Genomic DNA, 27,040 nt, shown 5'->3' with positions numbered 1-27,040 from the left:
GCATGATGTAGCCAGCACACATTACTAGTAACTGTAATTTATGAGTCCTAAACCTCTTTCAAGCTTCAAGAGGTTTTAGTGTTTTGAGAAATGATGGCTAAGTGCTTAACTGCATAAGAACAAAATTTGTCATAGCTCATCAGAACCACGGCTCATTAGGCCCAATATTGTCATTGGCAGAGAAGACTCAAGGGTATAGAGAAGGCTGTGGTGGTTGTCCTTGATGGTAACTTCAAAGGCTGATGACAAAACTCGACATGCCCTTGGTTCATTTAGCAATCTTTAGTTTAACCCATGAGTTTTAACCTTCCACAACAAAACAAAACAAAAAACAGACAACAACAACAAAACAAGAACAAAACAAAAACACCCTTTAATGATAAGCTTTCTCCAAAGCTGTCTCCTTTGCTTCCTCTGCAGTGAAGCCTCATTTTCACTTCTAAGCTTAAAGTGGGAGCCTCTTTAATATTTCCAGGGACTCAGCACATCACCTTATGGAGAAGTAATACCTTGGGACTGTCTCAGCAGCTAGTCTTGCAGATGTGCCAGAACAGCTGGATGTAGTTCTTGGTCTCTGGGAACATGATACAATAATTACCACTGGGTAGTCATCGTTTGGCGGGCGGATCCTGAGCACTCGTAAGCTGTAGCTCACAGCACATTTATCGTTTTCATTTGTGTGAAGGCCGATGAACTTGCCCCTGATCGAAGAGCTGCTAAGTGTATCTGAACCCAAGCAGAGAGTCTCATCCTGGACTGTGAGCTGTTAGCTACTTGGTCACAGGGCTCCTTGATTCTCCCAACCGAAAGCATTTTCCACTGTTGTGATGCTAACAAATGCTAACCCAGCATTTACCTCTCCTTCTCTTGGGGTCTTTCTTCCCATTTGACTTAACATCCTAAGAAAGAGTGGTAGAATTTGTTTGCCCCTGGTCTGGAGACATCTTCTGCATTGGGTAAAGGCTTTGGTAAGCAGGTTTTAACCTCTCCCTCATGTGCAGCCTAGATGGCTGTTTTTGTGGGAAACCTGGCCTCCTGGGTAGGGGAGAATGATAGGTTGTGACACCAACCAGGGTTTTTCAGAGAAAGGACTGTGGGCATTGGAGGTAAGTGAACGTTTTTTCAATTCTGTAGTCTTGCCCATACCCAGACTCCCCTCAGTATGCAGAACATCTGCCCATGCGCATCCCCCACTCACTTGTGATAAGATGGACTTTAAGGAAGATCCCTTTGCCTTCTCAGACACTGGGACCCTCCTTTCCCCAGCTGACTTCTGGGCTCCTGGCTCTTTGTGAATATATCCCTGGACAGGTACAGCACTGGAGACATTTTCTTCCACCTGGAATGGACTGATGGAATATATTCTAGTGTATTCTGCTAAAGCCTCAGGAAACAGATCTAAATTCTTTCCCGTGAGACAAAGGCTGTGAAATGCCCAAGTCCGCTGGCTCTCCAGTGCCGCCAAACAAACCCATCCTTGGCAAACCCTGCACGAGCAGCACATTCAGTCGCAAGCATAGAAAAGTAAACTCTTTTTTTTTTTTCCGGAGCTGGGCACCGAACCCAGGGCCTTGCGCTTCCTAGGCAAGCGCTCTACCACTGAGCTAAATCCCCAACCCCAAAAGTAAACTCTTAACGTGCTCTGTCTGTTCTGTCTGTTAAAACGTCTTTGCCTCCCCATACTTTTGGTGTGGTGTTATGATTGAGTAATTAAAGAAGTGTTAGGTCTCAAGGAAACCTGGAGTTTGCATGGGACTGAGATAATTAGAGATTTAAAATCCAACTCCACTTAAGTGACAAATCTCAAGCGCTCTCTCTCTCTCTCTCTCTCTCTCTCTCTCTCTCTCTCTCTCTCTCTCTCTCTCTCCCTCCCTCTCTCCGGGGTCTCCCACACCTCTGTGCAAACCGTCAGGCTTTTGTCCTAATACCTTAGTAAAGGGAGAGAGCAGCATAAACCCAAGGAAGCACAAAACTATCCCTGGCTTTTCCCCACCTTGCTTCAAAAGTCTACCCTCCTAGAGATAAAAAAAAAAAAAAAAAAAAAAAAAAAAAGTCATGGGTCTGGCTTATAGGTGCAATGCAAAAAGTCTTACAAGGGATTGTGGTCTAATAGACAACATCATCACTGTCAACCAATTGTAGCTGTGGAAGATTAGGGACTACTTCCTCCAAAGTGTCCTTCGTTTCACAAGAAACTTTTAAAAAATCAGGATGAAGAACAAGAATGCAATGTTAAATGTATTATTACCTACTGTGATTTTATTTTCGAATTATGAATTAAACACAAGCTTATTAAGGAACAAACAATGCACTAGAACCTGGAGAACAAGGTGATTCTAGTTCCAATGGTCACAGCCTGAAGAACTAGACAAGTACAGAGGTTACGGTATTAGGTCACAGCAGCGGAGAGCTTTGCTAGAGATGTAGGTTGACAGCTCCTGCCTGCCAATCAGAAAGCTGAGATTTTTAGCTCTCCAGGTGACTGTGATCTGTGGTTCCACTGTGAAGAGAACCATCTTCATAGTGGAAATCCAAGATGCCTTTGTAGAAGACAGCTGACACACCTGAGCCAAACTTGCTGTCCTGCAATCTGTAGATCACTTTCACAATCCCTTCCAGACTACACTCTAAGTACGGTGCTCTCTGGTAATTTAATTCACAGGGATCATTCAAATGTAGTCTCTCCAAGTGAATCTTAAGGATTTAAGGAGAGGGGCTGGTCACTCTTAGTTTTAAATGATTATCTTACATGTGAGTGTGGGGATCAGAGGACAGCCCTCTAGAGTTGCCTCTCTTCTTGGGCGCTGTACCGAGCTTTCTTGATGGCCTGCATTTATTCATTCATTTATTTATTTATTTATTTATTTATTTATTTATTTATTTATTTATTTATTTATTTCTTCACCTGGTTTCAGAAGTCTACCAGCACAATGTTTAGAATTAAGCACTGAGGTTTAACTAGCTAACTTGGTAAGCAGATTACCTTAGGGCCAGGTTAAAAAAATATCAGAAAGCTTATACTTAGAAATTTTAAGAACATCCTTATAATGGTTTCATTATATTAGGTACCACCAGTAACGTTAGGTGAATGATTAAATGGTCAGCAGCATTGTGCACACTCGTGTGACACCATCCATCTCCATGACTTTTGCATTTTCCCAAACTGAAACGATCAGTAAACAACTTTGGGCATCTTTTACCCCTTCTTCCCATGGGATTTTTCTTCCCGCTGAACGTGCCTGAACTCATTTCAAATTTCAGTGGCAAACCCCCTTGTCTTCTACCAAACATACACAAAGATGTGCATGTTTACTATTCATAGAGATTTTAAGTGTATTCTAAAAATTTTTTTAAAACAATTAGTGCAATGATGAAACTTTAAAACTCTATTAGTAATCCTTAGGCTTTGTTTCCATCCTTGAATTCCACCACAAGCCATTATTAATACATTATCTTTTCTTTGGAGACAGGGTTTCATGTAGCTCAGGATAGCCTCAAACTTGCTAGGTAGCCAAAAATGCCCTTGACTTTCTGGATTCCCTACTACCTCTAGCTTCTAAAAGGTAGGTTATAGGTGTGTGCTACCATGGGGGGTTTATGTGCAACCCCTGGTTTATTTGTTGTAGTGGGGAACAAACCTGTGCACAGTACAAACTCCCTCCCGCTGACATTTTCTCCTACTGTTATCCTATATAGAAATATCTGACATAGGATTTAGATGTATCTTTTTCTCCCAAACCGTTAATTAACTCTTCTAATATAATTTATTGGGTTTTTCCTACCCATTTAATTTTGCGAGGGTAATTTACTCCAAGGTCACACATCTGGGAATTTAAGTAGCACTTTTTTGTTATACTTTATTGACACTAGAACATTTCTTCCCAACCTATTACGGTCATCCTATGAGATTTGATTGTTGTCCATTACACGCAGGTACTGTTGTACTGCACAACATACGTACAGTTTAAATTGAGTTAAATCTCTGCTTTAGAGGTTCACGTTGTGGTCAATGTGTATTACCGAGTCATTTTTTGGATTAGTTATACAGTTAGAACTACTATATTTTTGCCGTATCTAATCATTCTGGGGATACTGGATATAAACCTGTCTGTTGGGAGTCTAGGCGAGACCTCGGAAGTACACCAGTGGGTGCAGTTTTCCACATCCGGCTCGGTCACTTCCGGGTTCCTCCGCAGGTTAGGCCCGGACCAGGCGGAACCTTTTGAAGCGCCTCCCGTAAACAAGCGCAGCGGGGACACTGGAGGACTACGCACACCACTCTCCGCGTGCTGTTTGAATGGAGCCGCACGGGCGGATGTGAACATTCTGCCTTCTTCCTTTACCGTGGGTGGAATGGACGTGCTAGCTGAGGAGTTCGGGAGCCTGACTCCGGAGGAGCTGGCTGCGCCGATCCCGACTGTGGAGGTAAGCGCCGCGAGCGCACGCAGCGGAAGAGGCTGGAGGCGACTGAGGAGGGGTTGCCGGGAGAGTTTTTTGAGAGGACGAGGGCGGGACACTAGACTTCTGCGCATGCCCAGGACTTCTGCACATGCTCAGAGCTCCCGGTGTGTGAGCCTTTACAAGGTCTGAATCTAGCATGTTGGTAGCCGCATGAACAGAGGGTCGCTTAGTAGCGTCTTCCGTTTAGAAGCTCAGCCAGTGGCTCTCGGATGAAGCATTTCTAGTTCAAGTATGCTCTGGCAAGAATTGGCCCTTGTGTGTTCTCTGAGGAACAAGTATCTTTTTGCCGATCTCACCTGAAAGGACACCGAGATCCTGAGAGCTTAGGCAATGTTCTTGAGGTCACATAGCTGGCTTTGGTGGTTAAAGTGAATGTGAATCTCACGCTGGTCATCATTTTCGTTTAAATCCAGAGTTTCTTTGGACTGCAGGCTTAGTTTAAGTATCATGAATATCCCCTCAGCCCCCATTTTTTACCTTGTATTTTCTGAGGGGCCCCTATAGCTTTCATCAGATTCTTAAGCGATAATTGCTCCACGCTGAACTGTCTGATGAAGTGCAGTGGCTGACATGATTTTGTTTCCTGAGAAGGTATATAAATTCTTTCTGGACCTTGACATCTTTGGCACAGAATATATCTAGGACTGAAAATGGTCGAGGAAGAAATTCAGGCAGAGGGACAGACTGTACACGACCCTCAGCCACACTGTCGGATGTTTCAGAGGAGGTGCTGGGGGAGGAGGGCAGTAAAGAGAAGTTCCGGATTCTGAAATTAACTCACAGAAGGTGTTAAGACTTTCTCCCTGGGAATAGTAAAACACCATTGAAGGGTTTAAATGGGAACGACCGTCGTGAATGATAAAAACTTCCTTAGGGCCCTGAGGTGGCTCAGGGATTGAGGACTACTAGTTGCTCTAACAGAGCACCCGGGTTTGATTCCTTCTGTCACAGTTCAACAGGGTGTGGGGAACCATGACTAATCCCAACATTTGGTCTGTGGAAGTAGGAGAATCACAACCTCACTGTCTCAGAGGGAGTTTGAAGCATGAGTTCCAAGAGTCTCTTATTGAAAATATACAGTATTTCTCTTTGTGTTTGGCTTATTTCACAGTGTTTCCCCACTCCCACTCAACAGGACCTGCAGTCCACACAGCAAAGGATAGTTAAGCATGTAGCCCAGTACAAAACTATAGACTTACTCAAAACATGAGTGCTATTTCATTTTCCTTTTAATATTCTTTGGTATGACTCTCAAGTGAGAATTTTGCAGATCACAGTGTCGTATTACAGTGTTCATGTAAGGAACCCTCTTCACATTCGCCCTGAATTTCAGCATCAGTTGGGACTCCATGTCTTCCAAATGGGACACTACAGTGCTTTCTGATCCTTGTCTTTGTGTTCCTCACCCCTAACTCAGCATTTGAGCCACAGTGCACTGGCTCATTGGAACCTGCTGTCACCACATTTACTACCTTAAGCTTCCTCAGTGTACCTACCCTCCTCTCCTCACCATGTCTAATCCGTAGAAGGCATAGACATCCTCAGTGTTTTCAACCCTGCCAGCTCCTTCAACCCTGTTGCTTGTGCACAATGGCTCCCTTTATTTGGAATGCCTCCCTCATTCCCTCACCATGCTCAGGCATAGCAGTCTATCTAGCATCTATACTGATCCACCTCACTATGGCTTTGGAAGCCAGGAGACACGTCTGTCTGCTTGTTTAAGTAGTAAGACGAATTAGTATTTGCTCAACTTTTCAATGAATAATAACCAGCCCCAAAGCTTGAGTAACTTTTCCCGCCATGGTATAATATGAAGGAAAATATATTAGAAATTATTGATTCAAATGAAACAGAGCTCCGGCCTAGAAAGTGTAGAGAATGCAGGTTGGGAGTTTGAATAGTAAATAGGCTAAAAGGAAATGACATTTGTTTACTGCTCTAGTAACTACTGTTCAGATTACTGATCATTGGCTCAACAATGAGATTCTAGTTTACTTCACAAGAATAAATGAGAATAAGCTTTATGAACAAGTACTGTGTCAATTTTCCGAGTCTCCAGTGTCATTCTAGGACCTTCTTTGGTGAAGGCAGGACCTGAGGACCCCACTTCAGAGCATAAGACGTGGGGATGGGGCTAGCGATGTTAGAAACACGAAGGTCTATGGCAGACACTGTGGTAGGAGGGAGTCAGTGCCTTCCTAAGGAAGTCAGGACTGATGTACAACATTTAATCTACAAGTTAAAGCTGAAACGAGAAGAAAACCCACCAAAGGCAGGATGAGCATACAAGAGGAAAAAACAACAATAATATAACCAAAACCAAACAGAGCGAGTACAGTAAGCAATGGTGGGAAAGAGGTGGAGAAGTAAGCACTGGCCAGACTTGGTAAACTACCACTGTTGATGACTTTAGATTTTATCCTATGTCTCAGTGTCCTGTGAAGAAGAGACACTGTGACCAAGGCAACTCTTATAATAGAAAGCTTTTAATTGGGGGCTCACCAGCAGTCTCAGGGGTTAGTCCATTATCATTGTATCAGGGATGGTATGCATGGTGCTGGAGAAGTAGCTGAGAGCTTTATAGCCTGATCTTTATGCAGGCAGGGGGTGGGGGAAGAGAGAGACAGAGACACACAGACACAGACACAGGGCCAGGCATGGGCTTTTGAAACTTCAGAGCCCATCAACAGTGACATATTTCTTCCAACAAGACCACACTTCCAAATCCTTCTAATCCTTTCAAAGAGTGCCACTCCCTGGTGACTAAGCCTTCACATTCATGAGCCTCTGGGCCCATTCTTATTCTAACTACCATACCCTAAGTGCAGTGGGCAGTATATTCCTAAGCTTAAACCATTCCATGGAATGGTAATGTTTAGAGTTCTATTGCCAACTCTCAGGCTCTCTCTCTACTGTTGTCCTTGCGGCGATATAATGTTACTTATGTATTTTCTTACTTCCCAGAGACAGGGTTCTATGCGGCCCAGGCTAGATTTGAATTGATAATCGATATCACGGAGGCTGATTCTAAACTGGTTCTGCTTCTGCCTCGTAACTGCTAGGGTTATATAGGCCTGGGCCATCACAGCTGGCTTAAAGGTTGAGAACAAACCAATGAAGAAGGTTGCTGAGTACACATCCAGGAGTTGGGGTGATTGAGTAGGGGAGGGTTTCCTGATTTCTAGAGGAGATTAAAAAGTGTTTGTGGCAGCGAGTTTTCTACAAGGACTGTGCATTCCTTCTGTTTCTAAGACAGGAATTTCATTGCGCACAGAGGGGAAACTTTGAAATATGGGAGCAGGAATTTGAAAAGCTAGATTAGTGCATAGGATGGCTGTGACAAAGTACCACAGCTTGATAGTGTGAAAAACCAGATGTTTAATTCCCCACCTTTCTGAAGGCTGGAAATCCAAGATGAAGCTTACAGAAGTCTGGGAAAGATTCCAGCGCGTGCCTCTTCCCCAACACCTGCTGCTTTACTGACAGCCTTTGACTTACAGGGGCATCACGCTGAAATCTGTATTCATCTTTACCTCACAGTGTCCCTTTATGTATCTGTCCAAATTCCCCCTTGTTATGTGGGTGCCAGCCATGTTGAAGTAGAGTTTACCTACTGACCTCTTCTGCAGCCCCGCAGGCCACATGTAAGCCAGTGTAGGAATTTAGTCTAGCTTGTAATTTTGGTCTTCATCCTCTTTTTCTTTTTCTGCTCAACGAGATACAATGGAACACAGTATTGCACAGATACTGAGTGTCGCTTGCTTTGGCTCTGATAGTTGCAGATAAGGGAAACAACTGTTATCCAGTGTACACTCTAGAACATTTCCATCACTCAAAAAAAGTTCTCTTACAACCTTTTCACACACACACACACACACACACACACACACACACACACACACACACACACACACACACACCCAGCACCCAAATACTCTTGCTTTCTATTATCACAGACTGGCTTGCCTGTTTTCTGGGCTTCCCCACATCCTCGTCCTCATTTCTAGATGTTAGAAATATCCATCATCCCCCCCCCCTCATTTTTTGAGTCAGGATCTCACTGTGTAGCACTGGGTGTCTTGGAACCGGGCTGGCCTTGAACTCACAGAGATCTGCCTCTCAAGTGCTGGGCTTAAAGGTGTGCACCACTGTGTTCAGCTTTTCTCATTTCGTGCAACTTGTTTTCCATTGCTCCTAGGCAATCTCATTGTCCCTTGGCTTTAGTAACTGCTCCATAATTTATACCCCAGGGCACTCTTTTTCTAAGTTCCAGACATCTACTGCCCGTTAGACATTTCTACCTGAACGTCTAACTGGTATCTCAGACCCTTGAAAACCCGTTGCTCCTACGCCTGGCCCCATCCCCTCATTTCTGTCAATGTTGTCTCTATGCCTCTGTTTCCTCAGACCAGAAACCCTGGTGTTAATTTTAACTTCACTTTTTTCCAGGGAGCCATCTAGTCTGTTGTTTTACTGGCTTTGCTCAAGCACTTGCCTGCTAGCTAAATGACTTCCCACTTCCTACCTGTACTGTTACCGCCTGGGCTGCTGTGATCAGCTAAGCGACTGCCTGCTTCCAGCCTTGCGCATGCCCACCCAGCATCCAGAGCGATCCAGTTGATACACACAGAGATAGTACATCACCCTCCACTCAGAACTTTCCAGTGCTGCTCAGGTCCCTCAAGTGAAAGCCAGTTTTTGTTCTGCTTATTTTTGTTGTTGTGCTTATTTATTTTATGTATATAAATACTCTTATCTGCATATATACTTGCCTGCCAGAAGAGGACTTCAGAAGATGGTTGTGAGCCACCTTGTGATTGCTGGAAATTGAACTCGGGACTTGATTGCTAGGAACTGAACTCCGGTCTTTTGGAAGAGCAGCCAGTGCTCTTAACTGCTGAGCCATCTCTCCAGCCCCTAAAGCCTTTTTTTTTTGTTGTTGTTGTTTTTTTTTTTAATGTTTGCTACAAAGCTGTGGGTTGTCCATAAACCTTTCCTTAGGAACAGGATATTCTGACTTTAGACTCAGCTGTACCCAGCTGTTCGGGCTCCCTTAGCAGATGGGATAAGTGAAAAGAGGCAGTCCCCAGATATAGTGATCTTCAAGTTAAGTCCCCAAACTCGAGTGGAGTGGCAGTTAGCAGTCTGTCAGTGGAGGAGCAAATACCCACATGTGCTGACCCCCGGAAGCCTTGAGGTAGCCTGAGGCTCTGGTTCAGAATGAACTCAGACTTACAGATCTCTTTTCAAGCTATGATCCTCCCTTCAGCCATGAGAATAAATTTGAAAGGTGTTTGGAATCTTGTCATCCAGAAGAGGTTTTATTATGGAAAACCTGTGGTATATATATATGTGGTTATACACATGTACACCACAGAAACCTGATGTTTATAATAGCAATTATATTATAAAATATTCCCTGTTTGGTTTGCTTCTTTCTAAACTTAAACTTGGCATACCACAGTAATTGTGTTTTGTGGTTACTACACTTGTTCTCATGTTCTTATTGTTTGGTCCACAGGAAAAATGGAGGCTGCTTCCAGCATTTTTAAAGGTAATTGTTTGATATTTAATAATAGTTATTTTTCACGTAATAAGTCACTAGATGGTCCTTTACATTTTGTTTTTAATTAAATACGTTATTAATCTTGCCCTCACTTGTATTTGAGAAACATGGATGGTTGGTTACCTGTGGCCACAGTGACTTGTGTAACCTGTTACTTTGTTGCTGTCTTTTGTTCTTTCTCTGTTTAGGTAAAAGGCCTGGTGAAACAGCACATCGACTCCTTTAACTATTTCATTAATGTAGAGGTGAGTATTCAGGGTTAAAACCAGATGTAAATTGAGGACCAGTCGGAAGCAAGAGCTCTGTTTCTCATTCTGCACTTTCTACTACAGATAAAGAAGATAATGAAAGCCAACGAAAAGGTTACAAGCGATGCTGATCCCATGTGGTACTTAAAGTAAGAAACAACTGCTCTTAAATAACATTCTCATTGATTTTAAATACTGGAGAACTTGCTGTCAAATCTCTTCTAACACCACTATTTTATGTATTTAGTAAACTAATTGTAAAGTGCTCATATTTGACTTTTAATTGTAAATCATTGTAAGAGTTAATTGAAAAGTTACTAAAACTGTTGGTTTAATTCTTTTAAGTAAGCCTTTAATGAGTTTTATATATAATTAATAATGATAAAAACATTCAGGATTTGTAGCACAGCCTATGTTACTACATTATATAGAACCTGAGGAACCAGAAGTCATCGGAACCAGAGAGTTACATTGTAGTGCTGTCAGCTGAAAGGAGCCATGATCTGGTATCTTCCCGTTGATGTCCTGTGTCTTGTGCTAGAATCAGTCCCTGGCCCATGTTAGGCTGTCTTTCTTTCTATGGTCAATTCCACTGAATAAGAGTAAAGATGTTACCCAAATTCTGTGGTCAAAATATGCAAGCTTTTCTTCCTAAAGTGGGGTTGGAGAAAACAGCATCAGACATAGGAGACAGTGGGGTTTATATAGCCCTCAAACTTGCAAGACTAGGAGGATTTCAAGGGTTGGGAGATTTCCAGAGAAGTGTTGGCTATGTAGGAACTTGGCTGAACATTTCAAAATGACTTGGCAGAACATCTTATCAGGTAGAGCCTAGTGTACAGGGCAAATCCTAGAAGATGGGCCAAGACCCAGTCATAAAACAGGAATGCATTTATCTTGACCTTGTAATAAGATGGCTTCTCATCTTTAGATGGTCCATCTTTATGTATATGTGTGTCTGTGGGTATACAACCGAGGGCAATTGCCCATAGAGGCCAGAAGAGGGCATCAGGTCTCCTGGCACTGTCTGATGTGGTGCTGGTCACCCAACTTTGTGTCCTCTTCAAGATCAGTAGTACATGGTCATAAAGTCTGAAACGTCATCCCAGCCCTGAGGTTGTCTGGGTTTCTTCGTCCCCTGAATCTGATAGTCCTCTGTCTTACCTGGAGTCTCACGGCCATGACACTTTTGAATGGTTTGGTCAGGTTTGCAGAGGGTCCCTCAGTCTGAGTATCCGGATGCTTGCTCATGATTAGATTGAGCTCACAGTTTAGCAAGAACACCTCAGCCATTTTTCATGCCATTTTTACTGACTCATGTTAGAGGGTAAAAATGTTAGTATGTTTTAACACGATTTACTTGATTAGCACGATGTCTGCCTTTCAGAGTTCTCCATTGCAAAGACGTGATTCTTTTCTTTTTATAACAAGCATCTACAGGGAGGTCTTTTTAACAACGCATCTTTCAATATTTTCACCACTAATTTATTTAATTAAAACAAAACCTCCTGTGCCTGGGTTTGTATTTGTGGGACAAGTGCTCTACACAGAGCTCGGTTCACAACCCCTCCCCACTGGTTTTAATGTGCATTGATAAATTTTGTCCTCATAGTAGCTGCTACTGTGAGAGAAGGCTCTCTCCCATCATGCATCTGCTTTTAGTATTCCCACGCCCTCATTGTACCTTTCTGTATATTGTTTTATATCAATACTGTGAGTCTAGGCTCATGGTTATTTAGTTTTTTCTGTTGTAGTCCAGTGTTATTCTCTTGCTCAGATTATTTTAGCTTTGTCATAGGGAGATCCTTCGACTTGACTCCATGTCCTTTCAAAATATGCTCTTGTGTTTTACCTACTCCTTTACTCTCTGGAACCATGGGATACAATATATATTTGTTTTTGTTTTTTCTGTCCCCATCTGGGAAGCAACCTCTTCTCCAAGAGGTTTGGTTTGAGCAAGCTTTGGTTGCTTTTATTGGAAGGTAGTACTTTTAGGAGAACGGATGGGCACTAAGAACTTTGCAGACAGCACTAGCAAATACATGTATATGTACTAACACATTCATGCTCACATCTGTGTTTCTGTGTCCCATCCATCCTGTTTATTTTAGAGACTTTAGACTGAAGCCTTCTAGTCCCAGCCAACAGCACCAACTCATTCCAACCGACTTCCTTTCCTTTCTCGTGACTTCACTCCCGACAGTGAGAAGTTTGGTTCATGTTATCTATGATTAATTTTAAAGTTTCAGCCCTATATTATACACAGAGTAAGTGACCTTAGGATTACAGATACATTTGCAAGAGTAACATTTGCTAACCAGAGGACAGATGTGTGCAACCCTCTCTGTCTTTGGCTTTACAGGACACAGGACACAGTCGAGCTGCTACATCAGAATACTTCCAGTAGAGGGGTTAGACCTGTGCATACAGTGTCCAGAAGCTCCTGGTTTCCTCCTGCTTTTTGTTTGTTTTGTTTTGTTTTGAAGGCACCACTCCTCTGTGTAGTCCCGGCTATCCTGGAACTCACTCAGTAGATTATGTTGGCCTTGAACTCAGGGATCTACCTGCCTCTGCCTTCTGAGTGCTGGGATTAAAGCCATGGGCCACCACCACCTGCTCCTCCCTCCCAGTTCTTTTTACCAGGTTTCCAACTACTTCTGGTAGTTAAGAACATTATTAGTTTCCTGTTATCCTCTCTTCTTTTGTACCAATGAGCATATATTTGCTCCTTGTTCTCCTTGTAAGTCCTCCCTTTGTTTAGTTCACCAAAACCCTGAGTGCCTACATAGCATGGCAATATCTTACATGTGGCTGTTATCATTGGGCATCATTTTTATGGAACCAGAGCTCCAATATGTTCCTAATAAAGCCTTCAGTATCTTTTAGAATCACTTAGGAGGCCAGAGAATGGCCGTGTGAATAAAGTGCTGAGCTTGGATCCCACGCCTTCATGTAAAAGCTGGGTATAACAGTGTGTACATCCAACCACAGCACTCGAGGCGTGAAGACAGGCAGATCCCCAGAGCTTGAATGTAGCCAACTCCAGTGGTGAATTTTCTGTTTAGTGGGAGACTGTGTCTCCAAAAATAGGGCGAAAGGGCTGGAGAGAAGGTAAGGAGTTAAGTTAAGGCTTAGGAGCTAAGCCCCATACTGTCCCTCTGTAACTCCAGTCCCTGGGGATCCAGTGCCCTCTTCTGGCTTCTGTGTAATGCATGCACAAGGTGTATCCATGGAGACAAAACGAACACATAAAATAAAAATACCTTTAAAAATACGCAAGGTGGAAAGCAATAGGGGAGGAGGCTGTGCATTAACGTCTGCAGGTGCACCTGGGCACACAACTGCACATTCATACAGCACACACATGCATGCACACATGCGAACACACACACTACACAGAAATAGTTTGGTAGCATCTTCCCTCATTTATAAGGTTCTATGAACTGTCACTTCAAGAAGGTCACTGTTGTTCATCATCCTCATCAAGGTAAGCACTTATCAAATACTGAGGGACCACTTGTGTATAATTTTTAATAATTTGCTTTTCAGGTATCTTAATATCTATGTTGGACTTCCTGACGTCGAAGAAAGCTTCAATGTAACTAGACCAGTGTCCCCTCATGAGGTACTGTGCTTAGACCTAGAGTCTACTCTTACTGTGTACTTTAAAATAAAATTTTTTTTTAATTGAAACTGGATCCTGTGGAAGAGCAGCCAGTACTCTTAAGCCCGCAGCCATTCCTTCAGCTCTACATAAGCAATTTTAACTGGTCAGGAATAGAAAACTTAAACGTTAAAATCTCAGACACCATTGTAAGAGTTAAAAGAAGTGGAAACCTAACTTCTAGTAGAAGCCACGGGTGGGATTTAACATGAAGAATTGCGGGCTTAATTCCAAAGGGATTCTCCTTTGAAGCTGTAAACCAGCCCACAACCGTGAACGTGATGTGTTGAAGCCACTGGGGAGTTTGCATGTCCTCTCCTATCTCTTCCTGTGGCTCCTTGGTCCCGCGCCTTCCCGTAAAGCCGGGTATAGCAGTGTATAGAGGGTGATGATGTCCCTTAGCTCGGTTTCATGCCAAGCTGACACATGTTCTAAACACAATTTCTAAAATCTCCCTGATGAGTCAGAGGCTGCCAGGATGGCGCGATGAATGGTTTGTGCTCTAGGTAAGGAGCTCTGTGATACAGTTTATGTGCACACACATTTCTTTCTTACATTTATCATTGTTAACCTTTTGAGCACATTAATTATTAGGAACAGTCTGAGAGTTTTTTTTTTTAAAGACGAGGAAACAAACAAGTGATTTGCACCAGGCTGACGAGAAGAAAAGTCACTCCTAGGGTTAGTGTTTCGTCTTTGGACTGGCAGGACTAGTGTCGTATCAACACATAGGCCAATGCTTGATGCCATCCCCTCCCCATGCCCTGAGGCAGTGCATCAGCAGCTCAGGGCGGAAAGGTCGGTTTGGTACGCACTGCATGCCTGGTGGGATTGCCGAAGGGAAGAGGCTCACTGACTGCGATTCTGTTCCAGTGCCGTCTGCGGGACATGACGTACTCCGCCCCCATCACCGTGGACATCGAGTATACCCGAGGCAGCCAGAGGATAATCCGCAATGCCTTACCCATTGGCAGGTAAGAAGCAAGGCTATGAGGAGCCACACGGCCTGGAGCCTGGCCCCGTAATCTGACCTTGAAGCCAATCCATAAGTCCTCTTTGCCTCACCCTCTCCTCTGAAGGCTGTGGGAACAGCGCCTAGCTTATAGGATTGCTCTGTGGATCCTTAGGGTAAGTAAGGGCCAGACAGAGCTGTGGTCTATTGTCATTGCAGGACATTTTCTAAGGCTGAGGCAGTGCTTCTCTCTCTTCTGACAGCAGCAATGAGTGCTTAGTAGGTCCGTTATAGTCCATTGAGTTCTGCACTGGGCTTCTTGGTGGGTCTGCACATAGCTTTCCTAGGCCTTTACCTCCTGCAGCAGTAGCTTTGGGAGAAGTTACTGTCTCCTACAACACGTTTGAAAATAATGGATAGTATCAGCGAGTAACCTTGGAACCTGGCTTTTCTAATTAAGGACAGATGTTGAGTCCTCTGTAGAAATAGCTATGAATTTATAATGTTTTTGGTTTTCTTGACGTAAAACCATGTGTACCTAGACTTCCGTTTTAATTTGTTGGAGAGTGTAGCTTACTTCCATCTATTACACGTACATACATACACATGCACACGTGCACGCATGCATAGAAGTATATATGTCTTCGTTAAGGTGTTACTGCTGTGAACAGACACCGTGACCAAGGCAACTCTTATAAAGGATGACATTTAATTGGGGCTGGCTTACAGGTTCAGAGGTTCAGTCCATTATCATCATGGCGGGAAGCCTGGCAGTGTCCGGGCAGGCAGCCAGGAGAATGGTCTCAAAGTGACCCCCATCTCTCCTCACCCCAATGACACACTTCCTCTAGCAAGGCCGCACCTCCTAATAGTGCCGCTCCCTGGGCAAAACATAATTCAAATGACCACATATATATTTACATATATTTCTGTTAGTGTATTCTGCACGTGAAATCTTTACAACTTTTTATTTTTAGTTTTTCTCCTTCTCTCCATTTGAATGGAACGTTTTTCTTCCCTCTTCTACCTACTCTGAAAGGCCTGTGTTTCATTCTGGTTATGTTACATTAGAATTAAACTGCACTAATGAACGAAGTTTGAGCATATTTTTATTTTTCTAGGAAGAGTAAGACCTTAGGAAGCTTTGACAGGTCAAATCTGTCCTTGACTTTTAAAATTTTGTCAGCCTCAGTTCCTCTTGTCTTGGTTTCTTTTTCTTTTCTTTTTTTCTTTTTTTTTTTGGTTCTTTTTTCCGGAGCTGGGGACCGAACCCAGGGCCTTGCGCTTCCTAGGTAAGCGCTCTACCACTGAGCTAAATCCCCAGCCCCTCTTTTTCTTTTTTTAACCCATAAATTCAAAATTATTGTTTTATAAAGTTAACATTTACTTACATTTCTGCACATTTGTTTTCTCGGGTGTTTTTTCTGCATGTATGTCCGTGTACTTCATGTGTTTCAAAGGCAGGCCAAAGCCAGCCTACGATCCCCTAGAATGGAGTTAGAGACGGCTGTGTGCTGCCTGGGGGTGCTGGGAACTGAAGCTGGTCCTTTGGAAGAGCAGCCAGTGCTCGTTTCCTCAAGTCATCAGTCCAGTCCCTTGATTGGGTTTTCTTTGTGCAACACACATCTTTTCATGTCAGACTTTGATTTCGTGTTTACTTCCCATCCTCTGAAGGCTTCTTCCCTAGCTGACCTCCATGTGGTACTTATCAGAGTACTCACGTGCAGGCTGTCCCCTTGGTCCCCAGTGCTGTCATCTACCCGGTTTCCCTTCTGGTCATCTGCCTTGGCTCTTGTTTCAGGCCCTCTCTTCAGCCGTGCTGTGTTTATCTTGACCGTAGTCTGTTTACATGTGGTCCTCTGTTTGTTCTGTGTAGATAGTACTGTGAAGGCTCTCAGAAGTGTTTAGGTCCACAGCCCTTCCGAGCTGAGTCAGTCATGTAGGAGTCTGAGAGCTGTGCTTCAGGTTGCTCATACATGGCTCTTCCTAGAATGCTTCTCTTCAGCTCCGTCTCTTAGTTTCCCTGAAATGGCATCTTTGATACCTTCTCCCATTCAGTGGTTCTCTTCCCAGCTGTGCCATCGTCACTGTCCAGCACAGCTGTAGGTCCTTGTCATCTGTGCCAGAAGATGTGTCTGGGGAAATCTCAGTTTTCCCGTGGCTTTCTCCTGGAATGCGTCTGCTGGGTGATTACACAGATATGCAGGCCCCTCTGTCACGTGTTCATTGCATAGTTCTTCTGTCAGTCGCTGCACGGTAACTTACTTTTGTCTCTTTAAACAGAATGCCCATCATGCTCCGAAGTTCAAACTGTGTTCTGACAGGGAAAACTCCAGCAGAGTTTGCCAAACTCAACGAGTGTCCATTAGACCCAGGTATGTGGGTGACTCGGGTGTCCCCCCACTCCAGGCATGTGGGTGACTTGGCTGTCTCCCCCTTTCCTTGCTCTGTTACTTTTCTGAGTGCTCTACTGCAGACTTCCTGCCTTCTGATGATTGTTGGGCAAACTGTGTCCATAAAACTTGTGAAGATTTCACAGCAGCTTTATTCTGGATTTCTAAACATTTGTTGATTCTTCTGTTGTCGGCTTAAAGGTGCTAGCAGCTGTCTTCCGCCTTACGGGCATGGCCTGTTCTTCCCTTTCACCTCTGTGCAGTAGTTTCTTTTGAGATACTTGATATTTGAGATGCTCCCAGAGTTGCTGTCTAAACTGTTCTGACCCCAGTAGCTCACAACAGTCTATGTTAAATGTAGAAAAGGGAGAGAAATGAAATTTATATTTTTGTGCTTATTTCTACAGTATTTTGGTAAAACTTCAAACAGCGCAACATGGTTTTTCCTGATGCCTTTACCATGATTTAAACTGGCTTACAGTTCCTCTGCTTGCACTGCTCGCTGCGTCAAGGCAGATTTTGGTGGTGGTGGTGGTGTCTGTTTTTCAGGAGACAGGTTCTCGTGTGGCACTTGCTGGCCTCAGACTTACTACACAGTCGAGGCTGGCCTTGATCACCTGATCCTCTTGCCTCTACCTCCCAAACGCCCCACTTACAGGCCTGTGCTACCTCACCTGGTTGCATTTAGGAAGAGTTTAGTGAGAACCTGACTTTGTAGACTCTAACCAAGTTTTTCATAAATTAAATGTATTGCCTTGGTTTTACTTGTATTTACAAATAGAACAAAATTTCACTCTATCCTATTCTCAAATTGTGTTGGAAAAATGTAATAATGGCATGTGATTTTTATTTAGTATAAAACATTATTTTGGGAACTCAGTTGTCTGCTATTGTTCCAGATTTGTTAGAAGTTAAAGCAAGTATCAGTTTCCATTGATGACCCCAGTTATTCCTGTGCTTAAGAGATGGACAGACTCTTCTGTTCAGTGCATTCCTTTCCGGTCACCATGATACACCCTGATAGAAAGCCACTTGGAGCAGAAAGGGTTTATTTGGCTCACACTTGCAGGTCTCTTATTGAGGGCAGCCAGGGCAGCAGCTGAAGCAGGAGCTGAGGCAGGAGCATGAGTGAACAGTGCTTTGTGGCTGGCTCCCAGGCTGTGTTCCTCACTTTCTCCATAGCCCAGGCCCACCTGCCTAAGGAAGGTGCCGCCCATGTGGGCTGGGCCTTCCCACATCAGTCAGCAGCCATGGGAAGGCTGCAGGCAAGTCTGAAGGCTGTTCCTCAGCCGAGGTTCCTTGTCCCAGTCTGTTGACACCGGTGTTAACTAGTACATTTGATCTTGTCAGTTTGACATGCAGACATATCCCTGTTAAACCGTAGTTTGTCTTTTCTGGCTTGTCCCATATCTCATGTTAATATCATAATGTACAGTGCAACCATAAAAGTCCCCCAGTCTTCAAAACCACAGTGCTTTAAAAGTGCAAGATCTCTTTAAAAATACCAGCTCTTAATGGGTGGGCTTCAGTAAAGTCCCAAACAAGTTATGACTTCCTTCTTCCAAGGAGGAATAGGGCACAGTTGTAATCGGATCAAAGCAAAATCAAAATCCAGTAATGTAAAAAGTTCAGTGTCTGACATCTGATATGTACTCGTGACCTTCTGGCTCCAGAAGGTTTGGACAACTCCATTTCTCTCGTCCTGCTATCCGCAGCTCACATAGCTTGTCACCTAGGCACAGAGCAGCTTCACTGCACACCTGCCCCCACCCTTGGCAGATGTCCTACAATACTGGTGTCCTCAGTATCTTGGAGTCTGCACTTGAGCTGAGGCTTCACCTTCCCCTGGTCTCTCTTAGGGGACTGGAACACTGCCACGTAACTGCCAAATCTCGGTCCTGTTGCCAAATCAGTACCATGTAGAAGACTTAAAACTAATAAATTCTGGAGCACAGCTTCTGTGGGCTTACCCTGAGGAAATACTTCTCAGATTTCTCATCAGTGATGCTGGTCTCTTATTAATCACAACTATTTCTCAGTCCTGCTAACCAACCACCATTGTCCCAGTAAAATATAGAAGGTTTCACTTCCACAGATTCTTTCTGGAAAATACAACACAAACAGCCCAAATGGAGTTTTTGCTTCCCTCTGTACTTTACAAGGCAGGGCCCCATTGTCTGCATTTCCAGTGTTCTTACCTTCCAGGCTTCCACGGAACCACCCATTAATCTTTGAGCACTCAATCTGGAACCCAGAGGTCCAAATACTGCCGTGTCTTCTTAAACCAACGTGGTCGGGTCCACCACAGAGACACCCCACTTCTGGTTCTGGTTTCTGTCCTAGTTTGCTTTTCTATTGCTGGGATAAACACTATGACCAAAAGCATCCTGAAGAGAAAGAATTCAGTTAGCTTACTCTTCCAAGTCACAGTCCCTCATTGAGGGGAATCTGTAGGAACTGAAGCAGAACCACGAGGGAACACTGCTGTCTGGCTGGCTCCCAGGCTTGTGTTCTCTCTCCTATGGCTCAGGCCCATTGCCCTAGGGAGGGAGCAGTGGGCTAAGCCCTCTCTACATCAATTAGCCATCAAGGTAAAGCCCCAGAGGATAGGCGTGCCCAGCAGGCCACATGATATGATGGAAACAATTCATCAGCTGAGGTTCCCCCTCTCCAGTGTGTCAGCTTGACAGCACAACTAACCAGGTTCCCCCTTTCCAGTGTGTCAGCTTGACAGCACAACTAACCAGGCAATAGACCAGCCATTAACTCTGTCTTAAAGAGGTCTTAGCTTCGGTTCTTTTTGTAAAACTGTGTCTGACACTGTCATCAGTTCATAGAACAATGTCAGCAGCCCAGTCAAATCATTAGATTGTTGGTGCCTGAAGTAATGACCATAGACACTTACCCGCAGTCTGAGCTTTTGGGAGGTGGGGACAGGGCCAGTTCAGGGCCACTCTATACTGGTATTCTGGAGACCACCTTGAGCTCCTTGCCCTCACTGCTTACATTGGGTATGGAAGAGGTGGTGAGCCTTTCTTGTTTCCCTCGGACAGGTGGCTACTTCATCGTTAAAGGAGTGGAGAAAGTCATTCTTATCCAGGAGCAGCTGTCCAAGAACAGGATCATTGTGGAGGCAGACAGGAAGGGGGCTGTTGGGGCTTCAGTTACCAGGTATGGGAAACATGGTGTTTCCAAGTATTCATCATGTTAGCAACAGTAGGTGGCTGCCTTCACATGTGGAAGGGGCGGTATTTCCATAGCACACGGTGTATGTGCAGTGCACCTGTTGTGTGCAGCTGTGAACACAGTATTGGTTTTAAGAGTTCAGTAGTGGAAATATGAGACAGGGTTTGGAAGGGCACTCGTTAATTTAGGTTGTGTTCTTTATTAATCTATAGCATTAAAGAAACGTTTAAAGAAAGAGGCAAACGAAGCCCTTCTCAGAGTCCTTTCCAGGATTTGTAAGCAAGGACTGTTTCATGTATGATATTGTATGAACTGTACCATGGACTTAGCATGCTATTGTTAGCTGTCCACACTGGATTTTTTCACAGTGCACCCATGATCTAAGAGTAACTTCTATTCTCATGTGATTTGAAACCTGAGGGCTGTGAGGACAGGAAAATTGCAGCATAGGTGAGACATTGCATGCAGTAATTGATCTTGTGGTGGCCTGAATGAACCTGTTGACACAGAGTTCTGCAGACTTCTTTCTAGTGGAAAAGCAGCTAACAATAATGGCCCTTATCAAAGGCTTAGTAGGAATCAGTCAGTTTCTTTGGTACATTATGGTTTTATCTATTTGTTCTGATTTTTTGGGACAGGGTTTCACTGTGTATCAGCCTTGGCTGTCCTGGAACTTGCTTTTAGACCAGGCTGGAATTGAGCTTTTGAAGTGCTTTCTAGTCTGTTAAGAATCTCAGAACAGAGTCACCTATAGAAGGAGCTAAAATACGATAACTTTACATTTCATTCTGGGCCGATACTATGGGTAACTTTTTTGGATTACTGATTTTAAAGCTTTCTTCTTAGAAATTGACCCGGTCCATTTTGAGATTTTTCTTTTCAAAAAGAAAAATAGGCCATGAATGTAAGTAATTCAGGTGTAATAAATGTGAGATATGTTATAAGCCGGGCAGAGGCACATGACTGTAATCCTAACACGAGCACTTAGGAGGCAGGAGGAGGAGGCATTCAAGACCATCCTTATGTAGCAAGTTCAAAGCCAGCCAGCAAGCCAGGCACACAGGGAAAAGGAAGGGAAATTAGGTCAGAGGGTGAAAGTTACTCATCCATCCACAGAATTCCCACCATAATCTTGAAGGTGAAGAAGCAGTTGTGTTTCTGTGTGTTCACGGAAGTGGCAGGAAGGAAGGTGTGTATCTGTAAAGCTGATTAACTAGAGACAGTTGTATCTGCTGAGCACCTGTACCTGACTGAGTAAAGAACATTGTTATTGAAGTTACTGGGGAGGGATGCAGTTTGACTGCGTCTGTTTACTTACAGCTCCACCCACGAGAAAAAAAGTAGAACCAACATGGCGGTGAAACAAGGGCGCTTTTATCTGAGGCATAACACCCTGTCTGAAGATATACCCATTGTCATCATATTCAAGGTAAAGCTGCAGCTGTCTGCCTGGACACTAGACAGGCTCTCTCTGGTTTGTTTTATATGGAAAATATAATATGTAATTAAAATGGTATTGCATTTTGTTTACCTTTTTGTGCATGCATATAAGTGTTGACATGTATGCGTGACTGTATATGCCACAGTGTATGTGTGGACAGTCTGCAGAAGACAGTTCTCTCCTTCCGCCATGTGGATTCCAGATGAACTCCACTCAGCAGGCCTCACGGTAGCACCTTTACCCACTGAGCCATCTCAACAGACCGAGTGTGTTTTCATAGAGAATTAGCATTTTGGCAGGTAATGATGGATAACCCTTTCTCCACCCTCTTCCTAACCACAGTGCTACCAAATACCGCCCTGTTGTGGTCTCCCGTGAGCCTTTGGGAACTGGTTTTTATGTGATCTGTTTGGTTGATCTGTGCAACGCACATTATTTTACACTTAGCTTTTAGTTTTGGTTTTGTAACTTACAGCTTGGACATGCATGATAGTCGTACATGCAGGCTTGACCCTGACAAAAGCAACTTAAGGGAGAAAGGGTTTATCTTGGTTCACAGTTCATTGTGGCAGGGAAATTAAATGGCAGAAGCCTGAAGCAGATGGGCACATTGCATCCGTGGTCAGGGAACAGAGGAGAGATATGTGTGGTCAGCTCACTTTCTCCTTTTCATGAAGTCCAGGATCACAGCCCAGTGAATGGTGCCGCCTAGAGTGGCTGTGTCTTCCCACCTCATAATCTAATCAAGACAGTCCCCCAGTGTGTGTCCAGAAGCCTGTCTCTGAGGTGCGTCTAAGTCTCATCAGGTTGACTACTGGGATACGTCATCCCACAGACCTGTTACATTTTGACAGACTGTCGTGCTTATTTAACCGGGTCCCAGCTCATGGACACAATAGCCGTTGATATTATAAAACATGCTGTGATATGTCACAGGGGCAAGGACATCTGTGGGCTTGATCAGGGAAATTGTAGATCTGTTCATTCCTATGGACTTCTAGATTCTGTTGTCTCTAAGTAAACTGGTGTCTTTACTATCCACCTGGATACTTAAAAGTGTGTTTGAGGTGCTAGCTTAGACCCTGAAAAGCAATTTCCTGTGAAATGCTTAATTGATCCTCTTCTCCAAGAGCTCCTAGGTTAATGTAGGTATGGATGCTGTGAGGTGTGGATGTGTGTAATGTGGATCTTGATGACTGAAGAGCCCAGATGGGCTCCGAGGCTCCGCGCAGTGTGCCAGACGACCCTAGAGCCCAGCTCTGCTCCGGAGCCACCCTTCAGTTCACGTTAGGACTCAGCGTTCCCGTGCCATGGTTGCTCTAGAGTAGAGATGCCTTTCATCAGAGGCAGACATCCCCTGCAGACGCAGGACCCAAGCTGCTTAAAATGGAAAATCATTTGGAGTAACAAGAGACTGAGCCTCTACTCCTAAAGAAGATGTTCCTGGGCAGCATGGGAGTCAGGGAATCTATTTTCTTCAAGTCTAGCTTGTGCTTGTGGGCCATGGCCCCGGTCATTCACAGGTATTGACTGGGTGCTGACTAGTCCAGTTCTAGATAACCATAGTTAGGATGCAGTCATACGAAGGAGCTGATTCTGTGGAGTGTTCTTTATGTCTACTTCCTAGCTTCTGTATACTAGCTTTCCTAGTATAAAGGATAGGGTCATTCACCCTCTTTACCAGATGACAGTGGTAATCCCAGGACGGCTTCATCTGTGGTCCAGAGTGTCTCACACATGTCTGCTGCCTTATTTCCTTTCTTTGAAGTTTGGGTGTTCAAGCACAGAAGGAAGAGTGTGTGTGTGTGTGTGTGTGTGTGTCTGTGTGTGTGTGTGTGTGTGTCTGTGTGTGTGTATGTATGTATGTATGTATGTATGTGAGTGAGAGGGCTTTTCTCAGAGGAATCCCACAGCTCCCAACAGTGTCTCCTGTACATACGCAGTGATGGAGAAATGTTATTCGCCAGCGCGGAATCACATCTTCAGCAGAGGGCAGCATGTCTCCATGTATCCAGGGGACCTCCCCCCAGAGTTTTGAATGTGAATAGCATTTCTGTCTTTAGACTAGGAGGGCTAATTAATCAGAAAGCATACGGTCTTTTTATCATGCGTAATGAAACACGTGCATAGATTAAAAATCTGAAAAGCTTTTAACATTTCTTTTTTTTAGATGACCACAGTTTAATAAAACACTTTCTCTTGTTACAAATTTGTTTGATATTTATGTTGAAAGCATAAACAGATGTAGCTGACTTAAATTCTATCTAGAAAAAGAAAGGCCACGAATTAACAATCTGTAGTTTTCATGTTGTTAGCTAGTTAAAAAAAGAAGGAAGGCTCTGAGAGCTTCCATACTCCACAGGTCTTTTTCCCCTGACTCGTGATACCCATAGCAGCTTATTCGTGTTTTACTTAACAGTAGACTACGGCACTGTCTGCGTCCTCATCATTAGTGACTTTTATGTGTGTGATTTATTTTTCGGTTCTCTAGAGTAGGATCTTAGGTGTCGTTTTTTTCTTTTCTTTTTTTTCTGTTCAACTCCAATATTTTCATTCTTAAACACATGCTGAGAGTTTGAAACGTGGTAAGTATTGTGTGCGCTTTCCAGAAATGTGTTAAGATAAGCATTTAACCCCCTACCCCCTTTTTTTAATCACATATGGTTGTCACTCTGGTCCTCCCCTTCAGAAGTGTTTAGTGCACTGCTGAGAACTTGTGTGCTTATCCCCTCCTACATTTCTCCCTGGGCGGCAGTACCAGGTCCTGGAGATCTTAGAGGCACACAGAGTTAGCCTCAGTTTCCGTTTCTCCACTTAGTAGCTGTGTGACCTTGGGCAGAGTTCTCAGCCTCTCTGAGTCCTGAATAACTCATCCATGGAGAGAAAAATTCCCCTCTGAAACAAAGGAAATCACATGTTCCCAGGACGGAAGGCCTTTCTCTTTGCTCAGCCTTCCTTACCCACTTTTGTCAGAAGCTGAGGAAAATAAAGTGGGACGCTAGAAGAGGCACATCATTTCTCTTTGTGTGTGGCGAGGCCCTAACCCAGCCGTTGACAGTCATTAGGACACGGTGGTTGTTGATTCTAACCCAACAATCAGGCTAAAAGCAGCAAAACGGCAGGGTTTCCAGATGCCACGCTGATTCTGAGTATGACCGGTTGGGCTTCTGAGGCCCGGAGCAGCCTTATTTATGGGCCTGTATCGCCACAGAGGTTCTCCTGCCCATGAATCTTCCCCTCTTCCCATTTTGTGTCACAAGCTTTCAGCACTTGCACTGGGGTGGCATCTGTAGCCCAAAAGGATCTTGGGAGCTGGGCTTTGTTTCCTAGACACCAACTTCTGTGGGCAATTTTTATCTTTAAAGAGAAACAACTGCAGGTTTAAAGAAGTCGTCACTCTTCCCGAATCTACCAGGACTGCTATGGTGATAGGTAATTTCAGCCACTTCAGAAAACCAGAGCTCCCTGAGCCTTGGCTGTATTTAGATGTCGCCTTCATCAGAACCCTTACACAGTGTATTTCAGCATCTCTCCATAGGTGCAAGTCATTCTGTCATGCTTACCAGGATTTTCTGTGTCCTACTTTTACAAGTTACACTTTGCCGAAGTTTGAGGACAGTTTTGTGCCACTTCGAAGAGAGAGCCTCTCTTGGGCTTTGTTCAGGATGACTGGTCACGTGACCATCGGTGACTTTCAGACAAACATTATCTCCACCATTTTTACCTAAGGTGTTATTGTATGGTGTTTTCTCTTGACTTACTAGTCGGAGTGATGGGGCTTCAGGAGTACAAAGAGTTCCACATAATGCTACTTCTCAGGTGCCTAAATTAAGTCTGTAAAGCAAAATGGGTGGGCATTTTGTTTGTTTCCATGGCATTGTGGTCATCTGCTTGTAGCCGTGACTGCAGAAGCTTCTCTGATGATGCTTGACTGAGCTCTGGCCCTGCACCTCAGTGACTTGAGAGGAGGAGTGTAGGCTGTGCTGGAAAGCTTTGGCCACTTTCTGCTCATGGTGCCTTTCACCGTTCATGGCTTGGCGTAGTTTCTTTCTTTTATAGGTTAGGCGTGCATGGAGGGCCCAAGCATTCTGTGTAGATTTATTTTAAACCATTCAAAAGTGGCAAACAATTTTAAAACGACAACTTAAATTTCACACCAGGACACCTTAAGTGGCTAACCAAACGACAGTCGAGGAAGGATATGTTTTTATTAAATTTGTTACTATTAGCACCAAAGTAGGCGATCAAGTTTGTAGTCTCTTTGTACTTAGAGATTGCAGAGGTAAAAATTACTGAGATAAGCCCAGGGGGCTCCAAATTAATGGTTCAGATGTTAGCATGCCTACTTTTTGTTCCTCTGTTTAAAAAGTTAAAATTGCTCACCTTTTGAGCTGCTATCTTTTGACTCATAAAGGCTACCTTAATTTGCATGTTTTTAAAATAACGACATTTATCTTTAGCAGTTACTTGAATAAATGCCTTTTATCAAGTTAGAGATAGAAGGACTACAAAAATTAATAGAAATGTGATCTGAGTCTCGAGAATTTACGTGTAAAGGAAAAGTGCGAAGCCACTGTGGGAGAGCATGCCTATAATCCTAGCACTTGGGAAGCCGAGGCAGGAGCGCTAAGTCCAAGGCTAGTTTGTCTCAAATAACCATATGTTCAAATAGTAGATTCAATTGCTATAGTTTTTACATTTACTTTCTGAGCCGTGGATGAATTATCACCCTGTTGTGTGGCTCTTCCTGAGGAGACATGGACAAACACGTTTTCACGCATCTGGGAAACGGTTCCATCTCAGTTAAGCTTGGTGAACCGGTGAGTTTCTTGGCTCCTTACATGAGCATGTGTGACTCAGGGCATCTGCATAACCAAAAGAGCTGTGCCAGCATGGGTGACAGGGAGCCACGTTCTCGGAGCTCCCTGTTGAGCTTGCAGGCGTTTTCAGTGTAGGTTCTGCTCTCCCTAACAGTTTGTTCAGAGTTTATGTAACTCTGGAGAAAGACCTCCTGAGGTTTTAAATTTTGTTTTGCTTTGTTTTTGAGACAAAGTCTCACTGTCAAACCCTGACTAGTCTAGAACTCACTGTGTAGATCAGGCCAGCCTGGAACTCAAGACATCCACCAG

General features: G+C 43.9%; 1 protein-coding gene across 2 annotated transcripts in view; it reads left to right on the top strand.

The window, feature by feature from the left end:
• Window positions 1–4,182: 4,182 nt before the first annotated feature.
• The window catches only part of Polr3b (RNA polymerase III subunit B), a 104,152-nt gene continuing 81,294 nt past the window's right edge, over window positions 4,183–27,040 (top strand). Inside the window, exons 1-10 of one of the 2 annotated variants that reach the window (XM_087557813.1) lie at window positions 4,183–4,425; window positions 9,983–10,015; window positions 10,216–10,272; window positions 10,360–10,424; window positions 12,387–12,542; window positions 12,638–13,900; window positions 14,813–14,913; window positions 17,175–17,266; window positions 20,338–20,455; window positions 21,791–21,899. In XM_087557813.1, the coding sequence (XP_087413939.1) occupies window positions 14,828–14,913; window positions 17,175–17,266; window positions 20,338–20,455; window positions 21,791–21,899 (405 nt within the window). In that variant the 5' untranslated portion in view covers window positions 4,183–4,425; window positions 9,983–10,015; window positions 10,216–10,272; ... (2 more) ...; window positions 12,638–13,900; window positions 14,813–14,827. 2 annotated transcript variants of the gene reach the window in all.

Source organism: Rattus norvegicus, chromosome 7, assembly GCF_021556685.1.
Source record: "Rattus norvegicus strain SHRSP/BbbUtx chromosome 7, alternate assembly SHRSP_T2T, whole genome shotgun sequence".
Lineage (NCBI taxonomy): Eukaryota > Metazoa > Chordata > Mammalia > Rodentia > Muridae > Rattus > Rattus norvegicus.
Note: the sequence above shows the minus strand (reverse complement) of the source record. Positions and strands in the feature narration are given on the sequence as shown.